Raw genomic sequence first — 16,730 nt, 5'->3', positions numbered from 1 at the left:
GGGGAACCAAGTGATCTTGCTACATCCTCCTGAAGGGTCAAGGCAGATGCAAGTGAATGATCCAATGGGCCCAGGACCATTTTCACCCCCCAAACACCGATATTCAACACTGCCTTCACCAGCAGCTCCTCGAAGGCCGAGACACTAGGAATAGGTCATTGTGGTTACAAGGGCACAGGGGGAAAACCCGTTGGCATCACCAGGCAAGCCCCCTGCTTCAGAGACTGAGGCTGAAGAGAAGCTAGAAATGGGGCCATGGGAAAAGGGTCCCACGCTTTTGACCCTGCCTCCTGTTCTCCCCATCCCTGGGGCCGGCCAGGCCACAGCCTCCCTTCTGGGAAGTAGCACTCGGGGCCTGGTGGGCCCTCTTACCAGTGTGTGTGAGCATGTGCCTCTGGAGGGAGCTGGCCCAGGGGAAGACCCGGGGGCAGTGGGGACAGTTGATCTTCTGCAGGCAGTTGGCGTAGGAATTCCGCTTCACCCTCAGCAGCTTGTCTTCAGGGGGGCTGCCCTGCTCCTCGTCACTGGGCCCATTGTGGTCGGTGGGGGCTCCGGCCACCTCATCCTGAGCGTCGTCCTCTGCGCTCTGTAGAAACGGACTGAACTTGTTGGTGTCCGTAGTGGCCAGCATCTTTTCAATGCTGGCAAACTCCCCACTGGAGTCCAGGTCCACCCCGCCGCTGCCGGAGCGGGGCCGGCTCCTCACCCCCTTTTTCCGGCCCCTCTTCTTGGACAAACCCACCGGCCCCTGCTCGGTGGGGGAGGCTGCTTCTGGGCTGTTGGCAGGAGGCGACGGGTCGCTGGATTCTTTTGGGCTGGTGGTGTTGGTGGGGGCGGTGGCGGCTCTGGGGACAGGACTTCCTAACCCGTCAGGAGCCGCGCTATTGCTGCTAGTGCTCGCAGGTCCTGGCTCTGTCACCTTAGCTTTCAGCAAGGTGGGGGCCGAGGACACAGATGAGATGATCTGGGCGATGGAAGCCAGTGGGGGCAGCTCCTCCGTCACGGGGGGCTTTGGCAAGAGCAGAGGGGGCTTGGGGCGCAGCGGCCGCAACAGTGCCGGGCTGCTGAGGAGGGTGGAATTGCCCAAGATGGGGGAGCTGCTGACCAGAGCTGAGGAGTAGATGGGGACAGCAAGCTGAACGGAGCCCTGCAGGGGCTGAGCATGCGCTTCCAGAGTGGTGGCTGCGGAGGCCGGAGCTGCAGGGGCCACGGGTTTTTCCAGGATCCCGCTGGGCCCCAAAGTCACTGGCAGGGTAGGGCACGGTGGAGGACCGGGAGAGGGCCGCTCACCGCTCCCTGGTTCCTGCTCAGGCTTCTTGACTTCGGCAGGAGCAGCCGTATCCTTGTCTCCTTTCCTGAAGTTCTTGGGGATGGACAGGTCGATGGGCTCCATGGAGCAGTCATAGGGGGCTGAGGAGGTGGGGCTCAGGAAAAAGGCAGCATTCTCCTGCTTCACCTGGACCAGGGCCAGGCCCTTCTGGGAAAAGTCCAGGGGCTCGTTGAAATCCACTGCAAAGTTGCTGGCAGGCTCCAACTTGACTGAGACATGGGGAGGCAGAGGCTGGGAGGCGCCCCCGTGGAGAAAGCCGTTCTGGGGCTCCAGGAAGGTGGCCAGCGGTTTTCGTTCGCCAAAGGTCCCGCCACTGTCCTCGATCCTCCCCGAGGCCTCGACGGGTGCCTCGGCCGGGCTCAGGCCGTCGGCCGCCAGGACGTAGCTCTCGATGTCGTGCTCGGGCACGTGCAGGTGCTGCTTCAGGATGTGGTGGATGCAGTTGCGCTTGGCGGAGAAGGCGGCGCTGCACTCCTTGCACTCGAAGGGCTTGCGGCCCTTGGGGCAGCCGCCCAGACCGCGGCCGCAGTGCGTGCGCATGTGAACGCGCAGCGCGCGGTAGTGCTTCAGGTCCTCGCCGCACAGCCGGCACACCGTGTCCGGGGAGCAGAAGGCGTCCACCATCTCGGCGGCGCTGCTGGTCACGTACTCGATGTTCTTCTCGATGTCCTTGCGGGTGGCCTTGAGGTGCTTCTTGCGCAGGTGCCGCTCGCAGTTGGCCTTGACGGTGAAGGGGTAGTGGCAGATCTTGCAGATGTAGGGCCGTTCACCGCTGTGCGTCCGCAGGTGGCGGATGAGCGCGGCCTTGTCGGCGGCGATGTAGTCGCAGATGTTGCACTGGTATGGTGAGATGCCCAGGTGGGAGCGCACGTGGGCGCGCAGCACCCCCGAGAAGGCGAACACCTGGTTGCAGAAGCGGCAGGGGTAGAGCACCTTGCGCATGGCCGGCGTCTTCTTGCTGCCCGGCCCCGTCATGATGGCCTTGAGGTCACCCTCCGTTATCTCCTGCTTGATCTTGGCCTCCATGCTCAGGGGCAGCAGGGCCTCGATGATGCTGTCTTGCTCCAGCTGGGTCTTCATCTCGGCCTGGCCGGGCAGCTCCATCCGCGGCTGCTGCAGGAAGAGCTGCGTGGCCGTGTCTGGCTGGGCTCCGGCCTGGGACTGCAGCAGGTGGGCGTTGGGGACCGCCTCCACGGGGGCTTTGAGGAGCTTCAGGGGCGGAGGGGGGAGGCTGGGGCTGATGCAGCCCGGGGAGGCCTGCTGGGCATTGAGGAGAGGGGGTGGTGTGGAGGTGGCCACCACCGTCCGTGGGGTGACCAGGGGCTTTGGCTTCAGAGGGGGCATATGTTTGAAAATGGCCTGCAGAGGGGCAGCAGGGGCCTTGGAGAGAGGCGGAAGACTGATCTGAGGGGGGGCGGAGGCCGCCATCTTCAGAATCTGCTGGATGTCAGCCAGCTCGATGGCGGACTCGCCGGAGATGGGCTTGACCACAATACTACTGTCGGGCTGGATGATGAAGCCCTTCTGGAAGGGCTGCAGGGACAGGTGCTTCATGCTCTCCTTGGTAGCCGGGAGGACCGTGAGAGAGCCGCCCAGGGAAGCAGCTTCGAAAGGAGACAGACTCAGCATGTTGGTGCAGCCGGGGTCCTGAGGTAGCTGACACCTGAGTGTCTGGAGCTGTATTGCTTGGTTGTCATCCGGCAGGGGCTCCTCAGTGGGGGCAGGCCTGACGTCTTTGGTGTGCTGCAGGCCCAGCAAGGCCAGGAAGACCTTCTGGTCCAGGGCGTCACCAGGCAGGGTCTTGGCCTGCAGCCTGTCCCGTCCCTGGTCCGTGGCAACGTGGGTCTGCTTGTGCAGGGTGAGCGAGGAGAGCATGGGGAATGCTTTGTCACATGTGTCGCAGACAAAACGGTGCTGTTCGCTGATGCACCTTCGTAGGTTTGTTTCACACCAGGCCTGCATGGAAGGCGGGTTGGCAAAAGCAAGGGAATAAGGAGGATTTAAAAATAATCACTACCCCGAGATGCAGAAAGTATCTGTTATATAGCTGCCCCAGTACCCAGCCTCTCTCTGTACTATCTAAGGAGTTGGCCTCCCCCTGCTTGCTAATTCCTGTCCCTAGGCTGAATAAGGAAGACCACAAAGCACCTTAAACATCATATTGCTTGACAAATGACATCAATCCCTGGAGTATCTCAGAGAAGCAATGAAATACAGTTAAGTAATAATAACACGACGGGCACTGCCTGGGAAGGGGCCTGAGGCTGTGCCATCTGCGGAGAGGGTTATGTGGGTATATACGCGTGGGCGTATACACGTGGGTGTATACATATGGAATAACCCATTACCCTCGAGGCTTCTGTGCCTTAAGAGTTTCACTGTTGACATCCTCGATCTCAATTTTTAAAATTGAAAAAAAAAAAAAAGTTTCAAAGTAGTTTTCAGTAGGCAGGGAACAAATATGGTTCAGGTTAATAATGACCCAAAACATTTTTAATAGAAAGTACCACCCTGGAAATATTTACCTGTAATGTGGATATTAAAGAAATATTTAAGAAAACAAATTCAGTTCAGATAGAGGTGGGAGTGGGGGTGGTGAGCACTTCACAACTTTAAATCCAAACGCCCAAGAATGGGCAAAAGGCATCGGTGAGCTAGACTCTTACACAAGGTGGTAAGAAATTCAACACAAGGTTAAAACCCAACTATCCTTTCTCAACAACCCAATGGAGACTGAAAGGGTCAAGCTGAATTGCAAGAGAAAACGTTGTTACAAAAAGGACAAAACCCAAGGGACAACATTTTACGGAAGGGAGACCTCAGGGTAAGGAGGTGTAGTCCAACCACACGGCCCAGGGAGGTGGCTGCTGGTTCCACAGGCTGACCAAAATACCTGAGAAATTCGAGGAAACTTCCTACAGGAGAAGTCAGTGAATCCTAAGTCATGGAAGCCAGCAGGAATGGAAGGGTTGTTCTGTATGAAAGGCCTTCCCATTGCGTCCCTGGGAAGCTGTTTGTGGACAAGCGCGTTGTGGCGTAGCAATCCTCGATGTGTTCGAAAGGTGACACAGCAAATGTCACATCTGGGAGAAAAAAGGGATAGGATATGAGGAGGCGGCCCAATCAGAGTTGCCACTTATCCAGGAGCCTATTATATTTGTTGTTGCTTCATTTCAATTGAAATAAAAATGGTATAATCTCGAGAAGCCAGTCTGCTCACGGTTAACACCAAGAAAAACGCTTCCTTTAAAAAAGTATTTTATCAACTTCTGGATATCCAAGCTTTGTAAACAGAACAGGTGTGCCCATTAAGACAGCTGGGAACCTGAAGCCACTGTGCTTACTTCTGCTTACCTCAATTATGTGGCATAAAGCGATCATTTCCAAGGTTTTCTCCCTCCCTCGGCTCAGTGGATTTTAGTGATCGTAAATGTTTACAAGCCAAATAGCATAAGTTTACACCGAACCGAGAGCAATCACGATGGCATCCCTGGTCTCTGATCGGGATGAAATGATAATCAAATTCTCCAACTGAATTAGTAGTCCAAGCCAGTGACTGTGTTCAATTCTGATATTACCATCGTTATCTGAAAAATAACTGTAGCTCCCACAGTAAGCAGGCACCACGACCGTGGCAGGCAGGTGGATATCCGGACTTCCATCTTACAGATAAAAACACGGAGGCTCAAAACGTTAAGTGACATGGCCAAGGTCACACAGCCAGTATGAAGCAAAGACAAAATATGAGCCTCCTTCACCCTCCCGCCCACACCTGTTATGATGTCTCCTTTTCCTTGAAAGACCCCCACAGATGCAGTCCATCTAAAGATCAGCACCCCCAACTTCAGAGGTGACCTCCACCTTCAATGTCCTGGGCCACACAGACGTGAAACACACACATTTTATAATGCTTCCTCCACTCTTCATACCAGCGTCACCTTCTGGGTCTTCACTCAGAACCACCCTAACAACTATCCTATCATTGGGGTGTTCTCAACATCCCCTAGACTGGCACTCAATACGGTAGCCATGCAAGCCATGTGGGGCTGTTTAAGTGAATTAAAATTTCCTCAGTGACATTAGGCAGTGCAGTGCAGACCTGACCTGCTGCTATGTTTCCATGACCGCAGAAAGTTCTGTTGGACAGTGCTGTGTGCCTAGCACCTTTCCAAGTATGTGCACATACACATGCCTTTGCCACTTACGAAACCCCTAAGGCAGGTCCCACGAATGCTTTACAGAGAAAGAACCTGGGTCTCAGAGGGGTAGGGCGACCTGCTGGAGTCTGCATCTGGACTACATGCACCTTAATGGAAAACTTTTTTTTTTGCTTTGAGATTCTTCTCTAGAAATAGATAACGAAATGACCCGCGAGGCAGCAGAGTTCACCGTCCTTTCGCGCTGAAAGAAGTGCCAAGTATGTGCGACTCTGCTGTCCTTATCGCGCGGTGGCAGGCCCCAGCAAGCGAGGTCCTGCTGTGCGTCCACCTCTCCTATCTCCGCTGCTACCTCGGCCGCGTCTCACCATCAAGACTCCTGTCATCATTCAATTAAATTTAGAATGCTGGGTTCCCATGAGCCACTCAAAACACAAAGCTCCTTCTGGGGGAACGGTGCTGAGGTCACCAACCGTGAGACGCTCTAGGGCCCCCACAGTACGGCTACGTCTCCCTCCCTGGCCATCCCTTGCACGCAGCCCACGTTCCGGGGGGATGGCCCCCCAACCACAGGGAACCCTGCCCAAAACACTCAGAGTGCTAAGTCCTAGGCTGTGAGAAAGTTAAGCAGGGAAGCGGTGTGTCTGTGGCTCCTCAGGCGAGGCTCTCCTTCTGTCCAGAACATGCTCAAGTTCCACGCTGCATGTGTGGAGGGGCCGTGACCTCGATGCCCCATGGCAGCTCTGTCCTTTCCTGTTGCTCTGGAAACGTTTTTCTCTTCTATCATGGGGACTTCAGTCCCCCCAGACCCAAGTTCAATTGCACACTCCTCGTAGTCCCCAACCCATCCCCATGCCAGCAGTCAGCTGAACACTCTGTACTGACCTGAAGGGACGAGAGAAATGCCTGAATTCAGGAAATTTAGCGCTGATCAGATACATATGATAGTAAGAAATCCCTGTTACTTTTTGAAGTTGTGACAATATTTTGGTTATGTCTTTTTTTTTAAACATCCCTTTCCTTTAGAGGTAATGTAATGAAATACTGTTATGTGAAATGTGATGCCTGGGATTTGTTTTGAAATGATCTGGGATGGGGGAAGAGGCGAAACAAGATGGGCTGATGGGCCGTGAGTTGGTAATTCCTGAAAATGGGGGGAGGGTGCGTGAGAGGGTCATGACACTGTGCTCTCTACTTGTGCATACGTTTGAAATGTTCCTGATACACTTAAAAGAGAGAAACATCTAATTACAAACGGCTAATGAGAGCGGGCTGACTTGTGGCCTCTTTTTCTGAGCTTCAGAAATGTCCACAGCACTGTGGTAGATGCGTGTGGGGATTTCAATTTATAAACCCCAGAAGAGAGGTCTTTATGCTGAGTCTCACTGTAGCACAGGTGAAGGGAAGGAACCCATTTCCCCAGCAAACCTACAGGACAATCAGAGCTTCTGAAAAAAAAGGTGGAGGCGCCGAGCCCAGGGCTCAGGAAGGCTCCATGGTATGGGATTTATGCACAGGCAGAGTGAGCCACACTCGGTGGGCTGGGCAGTCGAGCCCGTGGCCTCATCTGGCTTGGCCTCTTATGAACCAGAGATGGTGCTGACTGTCTCTCTCCCTCCCTCTTCCCCTCTGTCCTGTCTTGGCTGTAAGCAGGTGTGGATTGGGAAGCTGCAGGAAACAGAAGCTGGTCTGTGCCCTCCCTGGAAGGTGAGAACAAGAGGAGGTGAGAAAGTCTAGGGTAGGCACCAAGGGCTGTCACCCACTAGGCACTCTGCACCTGAAGTCTGCACTCCCTCTTGCCAAATTAATTGTAGCACTGACTACAAACACCTAAACTCATTCAGTCCAACAACCCCGCGAGACAAACAGCACTAGTAGGAAGCAATGAGTGTGTGATTGATCATTCAGTTACACCTGAAAGTTGGCTCTGGTTCCTCGCTCAGCTTTCCCTGCACCTTGCAGAGAGGGGCTCATTGATCAAAGTCCAGTAAAGGCTGGGTGGGGCACTCATAAAAAAAGAAAAAGTCATGCATACATTAACTATTTTATCTAATCTAAAACATAGACAGTTGGCCCTCGTTATTGGTGGGTTCCGTATTTGTGGATTTGCTTACTTGTTAAAATGTATCTGAAAACCCCAAATGAATACTCGCAGCGCATCTGAGGACATGCACAGAGAGGAGAAAAACTGGAGTTGCCCTCCGCGCATTCCTGGCTATGGCTGAACGCAATGCTACCCTGCCATCTTGCTTCAGCTCCCATTGTACATGAGTGTCCTTCTGCAGTATATGTAGAGCCATATTTCTAGCATTTCTGTGCTTTTTGCTGGTGATTTCATGGCTTAAAATGGCTCCCAGCACAGAGTTAACATGCCACCTATACTACACAAGTGCAAGAAGCAGTGATGTGCCTTGTGGCAAAAATGGATGTGTCAGGCAAACTTTGTTCAGGCGTGAATTACAGTGCTATTGGCTGTGAGTTCACTGTTAATGAGTCAGTGGTATTTTTTTTAAATGTTTATTTTTGAGAGAGAGAGAGAGAGAGAGAGAGAGAGAGAGAGAGAGCAGGGGAGGGAAAGAGAGAGGGAGATGCAGAATCTGAAGCAGGCTCCAGGCTCTGAGCTATCCTATCAGTGCAGAGACCGATGCGGGGCTTGAACTCACAAGCTGTGAGATCGTGACCTGAGCTGAAGTCGGATGCTTAATGGACTGAGCCACCCAGGTGCCCGGAGTCAGTGGTATTCATTCAGATTTCCTTAAACAGAAACAAAAGTTTCTGTACTGATTAGCTGATGAAAATGTAGACAGAGGCTTGTAGGAAATGGTACCCTGTGTTTCCTCTAGGAACAATATTTAACATTCGCTAATTCTGTGTTTGCTGCAATCTTCAGGGACAATAAAGAGCAGTAACCGATCCCACATTCACTCTCCAAGGGCTTGTGTTTGAGTCCAGCTGCACCCAGAGAAGTTCCATGTGTTTGTTAGGGCGCAAATCATGCTCCCCATTCAACATCTTTGATACCCGGTTTTAGACTCTTTGAGGCAGAGCAAGAACTTAGATTTTTGCATATCAAGCTAAAGCAGAATTCTTTTAGGATTTATGATCCTTTTAGGCTTTTATGATTATTTCTCTCAACTGCTCACAGATGTCTCGCCTACCCTAAATTTGACAGCAATTAAAAAAAGTATCTATCTAATCTGGACCACAAACAAGACAGCCCAACTTAGCTTTCATAGAGATTATTCTTTTTTTTTTTTTTTTTTAGTGTTTATTTTTGAAAGAGAAAGAGAGAGATCGTGTGCACATGGAGGAGGGGCGGGGGGTGGGGGGTGGGGATAGAGGATCCAAAGCTGGCTCTGTGCTGACAGCAGAGAGCTTGATGCGAGGCTCGAAGTCACGAACCATGAGATCAAGACCTGAGCCAAAGTTGGACACTTAACCGACTGAGCCACCCACACGCCCCTCACACAGATTATGCTTATAAAAAAATTTCACAAGCTTATACAAAATTCTATTGATTATAGGAAATGATCGCAAGTATTACTGACATAAACAGGCTGGGTATAAATAATACTGACTCTTGGTATCATGCAAGTCGACTGCAAAAGGTGAGCAGGTGAGCCTGAGAACTGGGCTGCAAACTTTGTAAGCTGTATGACGCCTGGTAAGTAGAAAGTTTTTGAGTATGTACTCTTATCCGTTTGTTGTTTAACACACAAATGTGTGTGCGTGCGTGTTATGTGTAGGTATTTGCACACGTCAGGTAAGTCACAAAATACAAAAAAAAACATTTTTAAAGGGTTAGATAAAAGGTCTATCATTTTTTCTTCTACTCCAGAGACCTTTCTGAATACCCTCCCTGAGTCTACTGCATCAGTGTGATGCCTGCTATGAAAATTCAGTGTGGGGGCACCTGAGTGGCTTAGTGGGTTAAGCGACCGACTTCGGCTCAGGTCATGATCTCTCAGTCTGTGAGTTCGAGCCCTGTGTCGGGCTCTGTGCTGACAGCTCAGAGCCTGGAGACTGCTTCGGATTCTGTGTCTCCCTCTCTCTCCCCCCCTCCCCCCTCACTTTCTGTCTCTCAATAACAAATAAACGTTAAAAAAAAAAAATAAAAAAAAAAGAAAATTCAGTGTGAGGGGCAACAGAAGTCAGTTTTCTACAAGGGAGTAGAGTGTCTCGTAATGTGGCAATTAGAATTTACTGCACTTCTATCACAGCTGTGAGTTTTCAAGGATACCATTTTCTCACTTATCTTTCACATGTCTATCCCTTCCTTCATTCTCTGGTTCACTTTCAAACCCCTCCCATCTCTGGCATCTAGGTTAGTTTCACACATAGTAGGTGCTCAATAAATACATGGCTGACAACCAGCACCGACCACATGCTGTGTCCTCCCCTGTGGAAGGTACCTGGGGAGCGGTATGGGATGGGCTCAGGGATCAGGGACAGTGGGGGAGGGGAAGCGGAGGTCGTGTGACCTTGGACCACTCATTTCATCTGCATTTTGGCTGCCAGCTGGGCAGAATTTCCCAAACAGGCCTGAGATAGGAATCTGCCTCCTCATGACCTTCTTTGTATAGTGAGAATTAAGTGAGAGTCTAAGGACATCTGATGCCACAAGCCTTGAGAGCTCTTCCCCATCCTTCTCTGGGCCTGTGTTTTCTCATCTGTAAAATGGGCATTTTTAGAGCTACTATCAGTGACGGAGAACCAAATGCTTGGGAACCTGCAAGGTGCTATTTAACCATTATCGTACACTGCTAGGAACAAGAACCATCAGGAGTAGCCCATTTCCTGGCCACTGTAGCTAACATGAGAATGCAGGGAAAATGAATTTTAATTGCAAAGGATGTGTTCTCTCTCTTCATTCTCAAGAACTCCACCATTGTCTCCACTGCTTCTGTTTCATCTTGAGACTCACAAGAGAAATGCATGTCCTTCCTGGTTGCCACCTGCTCCCCCCCCCACGGCCCCCACTCCTGCTCCCCCCCTCCCCCAACTCTTGCTCCCCACCGCTGACCCCGGGCCTCCACTCCTGCTCCCAGGGCCACAGCTCAGAAGAGAAGCACATGTCACCCCAGCATTTACGTGCACCAAGAGCCTTCTAAGTAAGACCTAAACAAGGCCCACATCCACAATTTTACACCTCTGTTTTCATGGGATTCAATCAAAGCACTACTATTTCACTTCTGAAAAGATACAGAATGTCATCTTGCAAACAAGCGGGGGGAAAGTGGCAGAGGAAAAAAAAATCTGCTTTGAAACCAGAAGCATATTGTAAGGCTAGTTAAAAGGAAGAAAATAAAACCCCACAGAAAAACACTGCCTCCCATCTTATGCTCGGCACCTGTTGGCAGACCTTAAATAAAACCAGTGTGGAAAACCATCACCCAGAAACATTTGGACGGGTCTTTGTCAGCCAGAGACACTCCGGTTCAACCAGCCTTCCCAAGGCCCCTGGGGAAAAAACACTTTGCAACTGTATTTCTAAAGAGCTCTTCAAGGACAATGGAGGTCACTGTCAATCTGCGGGCGATGCTGCTTGTTGTAGGCTCTGATTTTGGGGTATTTGCTAACCTCACTTGGGCTTGTCAGTCTTCATTAAGACCACAGCCATTGGTCAGGTGGTCCCCGCAACTCTCCCTTCACCCCGGCTTGTGGGATCTCTCAATCCTGCCCTGGATGGTACTCCACGTACTCATGGACCATACCATTGCAAAACGTTCAGAAGGAGTAGGGCTGTACTTTAATCATCCTAGGACCAAGGACTGTTGTAGGGCAGTTTCATCTTGCGTGTGATTTTGACAATGTGCCTGAGGTAAATCTTACAAATTGAGATTGCTTTTTTTAAAAATTTAATTAAAAAAAATTTTTTTTAAAGTTTATTTATTTTGGGAAGACAGAGAGAGAGAGTGCAGGCAGGGGAGGGGCAGAGTGAGAGGGAGACACAGAATCTGAAGCAGGCTTCAGACTCTGAGCTGTCAGCACAGAGCCTGACGCGAGGCTCGGAATCATGAATCGCAGGATCATGACCTGGGCTGAAGTTGGACACTCAACTGACTCAGCTACCCAGGTGCCCCTCCAGTTATAGGATTGAAAGATTCTAACAGGGTGCCCGGGTGGCTCAGTCGTTAAGCATCTGCCTTTGGTTCAAGTCATGATGTCACAGTTCCTGAGTTTGTGTCTCACATTGGGTGAGCATAAGCCTTAGGTAAAACACAAGCCCCACTTTGGATGAGCCCTGCTTCTCTCTCTCTCTGCCCCTTGTTCACTTGTGCACCTCTCTCTTTCTGTCCCTCTGGAAAAGAAGAAAAAAAGATGCTAACAGAACTCCATTGATACTTCTAAAAACAAAAGTTTCTCTTTTTGGGTGGCACCTGTGTGGCTCAGTCAGTTAAGTGTCCAACTCTTGATTTTGGCCCAGGTCATGATCTCATGGTTTGTGAGTTCAAGCCCCAAGTCAGGCTCTGTGCTGACAGAGCCCCTCTCTGTCCTTCCCACACTTGCATGCACACAGGCATGCTCTCTCTCAAAAAAATAAACAACAAAAAATTAAAACCCTCCTTTAAATGTTTTTATTTTTTTAAAATCACATACTGAAATAAATTACTCAAAGGGAAACAAAAACTCATCAGTGGAAAAAACTCCCAAGGACAAGGTGAGGTTACACATCAAACAGGAATGAATGCCCATACGGACATTCGGCCCACCCTCAGCTTATACACGCACACCCATACACACCTGTATGTGAGCCCCCAATCATTCTGCTCACAGAAACGGTATTTATGCACCCCAATGCAGTTCACCAGAGCCGATTTCACCCAGAAAACACGTGAATTCCACCACATGACAGCATATGCTTCCATAAGAAAGAAATTTGAATTCAGAATACTGGAGATTTTACCATTCTCACCTCGTCACCTGTGACGGCCCAGCCTCCCACAGAGCTGCTCAGTCACAGCGGCTCCTACTCCTGGGGTGGGGGCCCCACGGCTGTGTTAAGGTCGGGCGGCAAGGCAAGAGCTATGGTTTGGGGCATGCAGTCACGGCCTCGTAACAGCAGAGGCAAGAGGCACAAGGCCTGCAGCTTATCTGCTCCCCCCACCTTCCTTAGCACCGCTTGCAAGGTCACCGGAGGGTATGGGTAGGTGCGAAGCACAGATAGGAGGGGGCTGGGGTGGGGGTCTTAAGGCAGTGAAATGCCTCCCAGCAGCATGTGGGGGTGCTGTGAGCTAAGTTTCCACTGTGGCCCCGGGGGCTGGAGGGCTGCACGGCAACCACACAGAGCCTTCAATATGTACTTTATCCACAGCCCTTCCTGTCCCTTCTCCCTCAGAGATTAAGCAAATAAGCAAAATCACACAGCACACTGGCCCTGGCCTTGGCGGGACTGGACAGAGCACATTCGGAGCACAGTCGGAGAAGCCTGAGTCTCACGGGAACAGTGAACTAACTGCACTGGTCTTGAAGCCACACAGAGACCCAACCACTCCAGCCACAGCTCAGCCCCTGCCCCTGGCTGTCACAGGCACACAGACAGCAAGGCAAGGACAGAACAAGCCAGCTCCAGCAGGTCAAGGAAATACTCTCCTTCGTTAGCTGAGGGGACTGGCTGTCCTTTTAATTCTCAAAGGACTTTAATGAAAATGAATGCTCTTATTCATACCCACATCCACCACCAGTCTTAAAAAGACAAAAGTCAGAATTTTCAAGTCACCGAATTGAGGACTGACCCCTCTCACAGTATGCCTGTGGTAATGAGGCAGAACACCGTGGCATCAGTTCTTTTATTTATTTACTTATCTATTTATTTAGTTTTTAGTATTTATTTTGAGAGAGAGAAAGAGAGAGAGAGAGAGAGAGAGAGAGAGAGAGAGAGAGAGAATCTGAAGCAGACTCCATGCTGACAGCAAAGACACCCATGAACTGTGAGATCATGACTTGGGCCCAAGTTGGATGCTTAACTGGCTGAGCCACTCAGGCACCCTGACATCAGTTCTTTTATAACACACGCCCTTGTAAGAAGACACTACAGCCTTCCTCTTATTTGTTTCTTCAAAGAAAACTATACGTAAGCCTGTGCTGGGGTAGAAATGCAGTGTGACAAATGTGCTACTACAGTCTGGGCATTCTGGGTAGGGAACGGAGGAAGCCCTAAACAAAGCCAGCGGTTTGGAAGGCTCACAGCAGAGCCAACAGTTACACATCAGGAATAGCTCTCACCTGGGGCGCCTGGGTGGCTCAGTCAGTTAAGTGTCCGACTTCTGCTCAGGTCATGATCTTGCGATTTGTGAGTTTGAGCCCTGTGTTGGGGTCTGTGCTGACAGCTCAGAGCCTGGAGCCTGCTTCCGGTTCTGTGTTTCCCTCTCTCTCTGCCCCTCACCTACCTGTGCTCTTTCTCTCTCTCTCAAAAGTAAATAAACTTAAAAAAAAAAAAAAAAAAGGAATAGGTCTCACCATTAAGGACACAAGCCTTGAAATTAGCAATGTGTCCACGCTCTTTGGAGCGGGTTCCCAAAGTACTTAAGATGAGAAGGAAGCATGTGCACCTTTCAAAGATGAAGAGTCAAGCCAAGGTAAATCTGAAGGCAAATGTATCAGCAACGGGATTTACCGAAGTGGAGAGCGAGGCCACAGAGCAGCTTTAAAACAAAACCCCCAAATCATGTGGCTAAACAATTTGGAAATTAGCTCCTCCCAGTGCCTGCTACAGTAGTGCTGTACTCATCCGGTGACCACAACTCTCTGGGCCAAGAGAGCTCTGAAGTCAACCGAAAGCTCAAGAGCAGGCGAAAGAGATAAGCAGCGCCCCCTCCAGGCGTCTCCCCTTCACACCAGTATCACATCTACCATCATGGCAGTTAAGGGGGGAAAACATATATTTACTATGCTAAACATATTTTGGAAAAACTGCTTCGGCAAATCTCAAACATTAGGAAACACCTTTCTTCAGGACTCTCAGGCCTCCCCAACAATCTAAGGAAAATGATGTGTGGTTCCACTATTTAAGGAACCTTCAAGCTTCCGTCAAGTTCCTTCAAGCTTCTGTCTGGCTTTCACAGTTGGATTACAAAATTTGGTAGGTAGGACTCAAACCAAATTTAAACAGCCATTCAGCTTCCCAATCTTTATGAAAGCAGAACTAGAAAAAAGCAGCTCTTTGTAACAATAAAGACTAGAAGACAAACTGCTTTTATGTCTTCTGTCAATTATAAATAGTACCTGGGAGAAGCCCTGGAATTTGACTCTTCAATGTCCTAGGAATGGGATACCCATTCCATGTCTGTTGCAGTCTGAGGACTGGCTTGCCCCCTTCATCCTCGCCACAAGTCCTCAAATGCATTTTCCAGATGGGCAAACAGCGTCGGCTCGCCCGGGGGGCCAGGGAGATTCCAGGTAGCAGGCTGGGCTGGATGGAGCTAGTCAGCTTAACTCCACTTTGCTATGCTTCTGTTCAGAGGACAGTGATTTGCAGATGCCCTCAGCTCCTTCTACAACCCATGGCACAATCTTAATGTCTGGACACCAGACAGGGGCTCACCTGTGAGCCTTCCCTGCCACTAATACTCCCTGAGCAGCCAGAGGGCCCAGCCCTTGTCATCAGAACCTGTGAGATACCTTGCTGAGAACACTCAGCTCACCCTGGCTGCTTCCTTGATATACTGAATTTCTTGCCCATTACATTGTTTTAACCGAGAGACTGACATTCCTTCTTAAAAGGGATTTCATGCTCCATTTTTTCTTGCTCTGTCTCCAGAGGCAAGAAGGGGTAAGTGCAAACAACCTCTCCTCGGAGCCCCACCCGGTTCAGACATTCCTGCCCTGGTGCCCACCCTTCCCCGCCCTCCCTCCCGTCCAGCCAGAGAACTGACATCCAACAGCTGCACTAATCTCTCCCAGTTGCTGGGAGCAACAGTGAGGGCCCTGTGACAGGGCCCTGGCCGGTGGCTGGCGGGTGGCGGCTTGCCCTCCCCACACCCAGGAATCTGCCAGACTGCACACTGCGCCCCGACACCCTGCCCGGACGGTTCAACCAACCAGCATGGCGTGAAGTCAGGGCGGGTCAGAGGCACTTCATCGTGGGCAGGTTAAGTGCAGAAGCCGGTGGCCGCCTTGGCTCTGAATAGCCCAAGTCGTGGGGAGGCCCCTCCGGCAGGGTGGAGAGGGGGATACTGACAAAGGTGCCTCCGACTTCCAGGCTGGCCAGGGGGACATGTCCCCTGCCTCCTCACTCAGCCCCCAGCACCATTTTAAAGCTGCCTCCACTTGGCCAAGCCATGGACCCCTGGAAGTCTTAAGTACAAGATACTGATGAATATTTTTTATACCCTTTTCCTTATTTTTAGGATTACATTTAAGTGTGGGCCCAGTGCCATGTGAATTAGTCTTTAGGGGCTCCCTGTAGGTGATGGGGGTGTGTATGGGGAGGGTGGTGCAGTGAAGGGAGCCAAACATTCCTTGGAACACTTGAGAATCCAGAAGAAAGAAGGTTCTGGCACCTCCCTCCACCACTAAGATGAAGGGGGTGGCTTTCAGTCTGGCCTGCGTGCCTGTAACATCACTTATCCTCATCGTGCAGGTGCAGGACAAGCTCTCATGCAGCCGGAAGGGTGAACCTGTCAGAGCCCACTGTGTTCCCCACATGCTAATTCTTGACATAGATTTAAGGGCATCACCTTAAAACTTTTCTTACTGACAATCAAGATCAATAATTTGATCAGGCAGAGGAGAGCCTCCAGCCTCCACCTACAGGACACAGTGAAGTGTCACAACATCCAGTGCAAAATGTCAAGGGAAGCTTTACACTAACTGGATCAGGCTCCCTCTGCTTCGACAATAGGCAGCTTGTGCCCTTCATGGCCCTGAATGTATCCCTTTCGCTTTGTTTTAGAACTTCCCATTTACTTGTTTCCTGACTGGCCCTGGATGGGCCCTGTCTCTAACATCATTGTATTTTTTTCCTTCAAGTCTGGTGGAGTGCCTGGCACACAAGAAACACTCAATCATTTGGATACGTTTTAACTAAAATAATTTAAAAATTATTCACCACCCGACCTTTAATCGAGAAGCCGCCACGTAAGATTATACAGTAAGTTTTGCTATATTTTGCCCTTGGCAGCAGTCACAGAGCCATGGTAATCACCCAGCTGTCAACCCTCCTGGCCCAGCCCCCACCAGCCTGAGACAAGTCATTCAGACACAAGCCCAGGGGCCTTTACAGCCAAGCTGCTGCCTCGGTG

The 16,730-nt window shown here is 50.7% G+C and overlaps 1 protein-coding gene across 6 annotated transcripts in view; it reads right to left on the bottom strand.

The window, feature by feature from the left end:
• The window catches only part of RREB1 (ras responsive element binding protein 1), a 182,399-nt gene that overhangs the window by 16,975 nt on the left and 148,694 nt on the right, over positions 1 to 16,730 (bottom strand). For all 6 annotated transcript variants that reach the window (XM_027040247.2, XM_027040248.2, XM_027040244.2 and 3 more), the window contains 2 exons: positions 4,224 to 4,413; positions 373 to 3,286 (listed from right to left, as the gene is read on the bottom strand). In XM_027040247.2, coding sequence (XP_026896048.2) covers positions 373 to 3,286; positions 4,224 to 4,413 — 3,104 coding nt within the window. The remainder of the gene's footprint in view (positions 1 to 372; positions 3,287 to 4,223; positions 4,414 to 16,730) is intronic.

Source organism: Acinonyx jubatus, chromosome B2, assembly GCF_027475565.1.
Source record: "Acinonyx jubatus isolate Ajub_Pintada_27869175 chromosome B2, VMU_Ajub_asm_v1.0, whole genome shotgun sequence".
Lineage (NCBI taxonomy): Eukaryota > Metazoa > Chordata > Mammalia > Carnivora > Felidae > Acinonyx > Acinonyx jubatus.
This window is presented reverse-complemented; position numbering and strand designations above follow the sequence as displayed.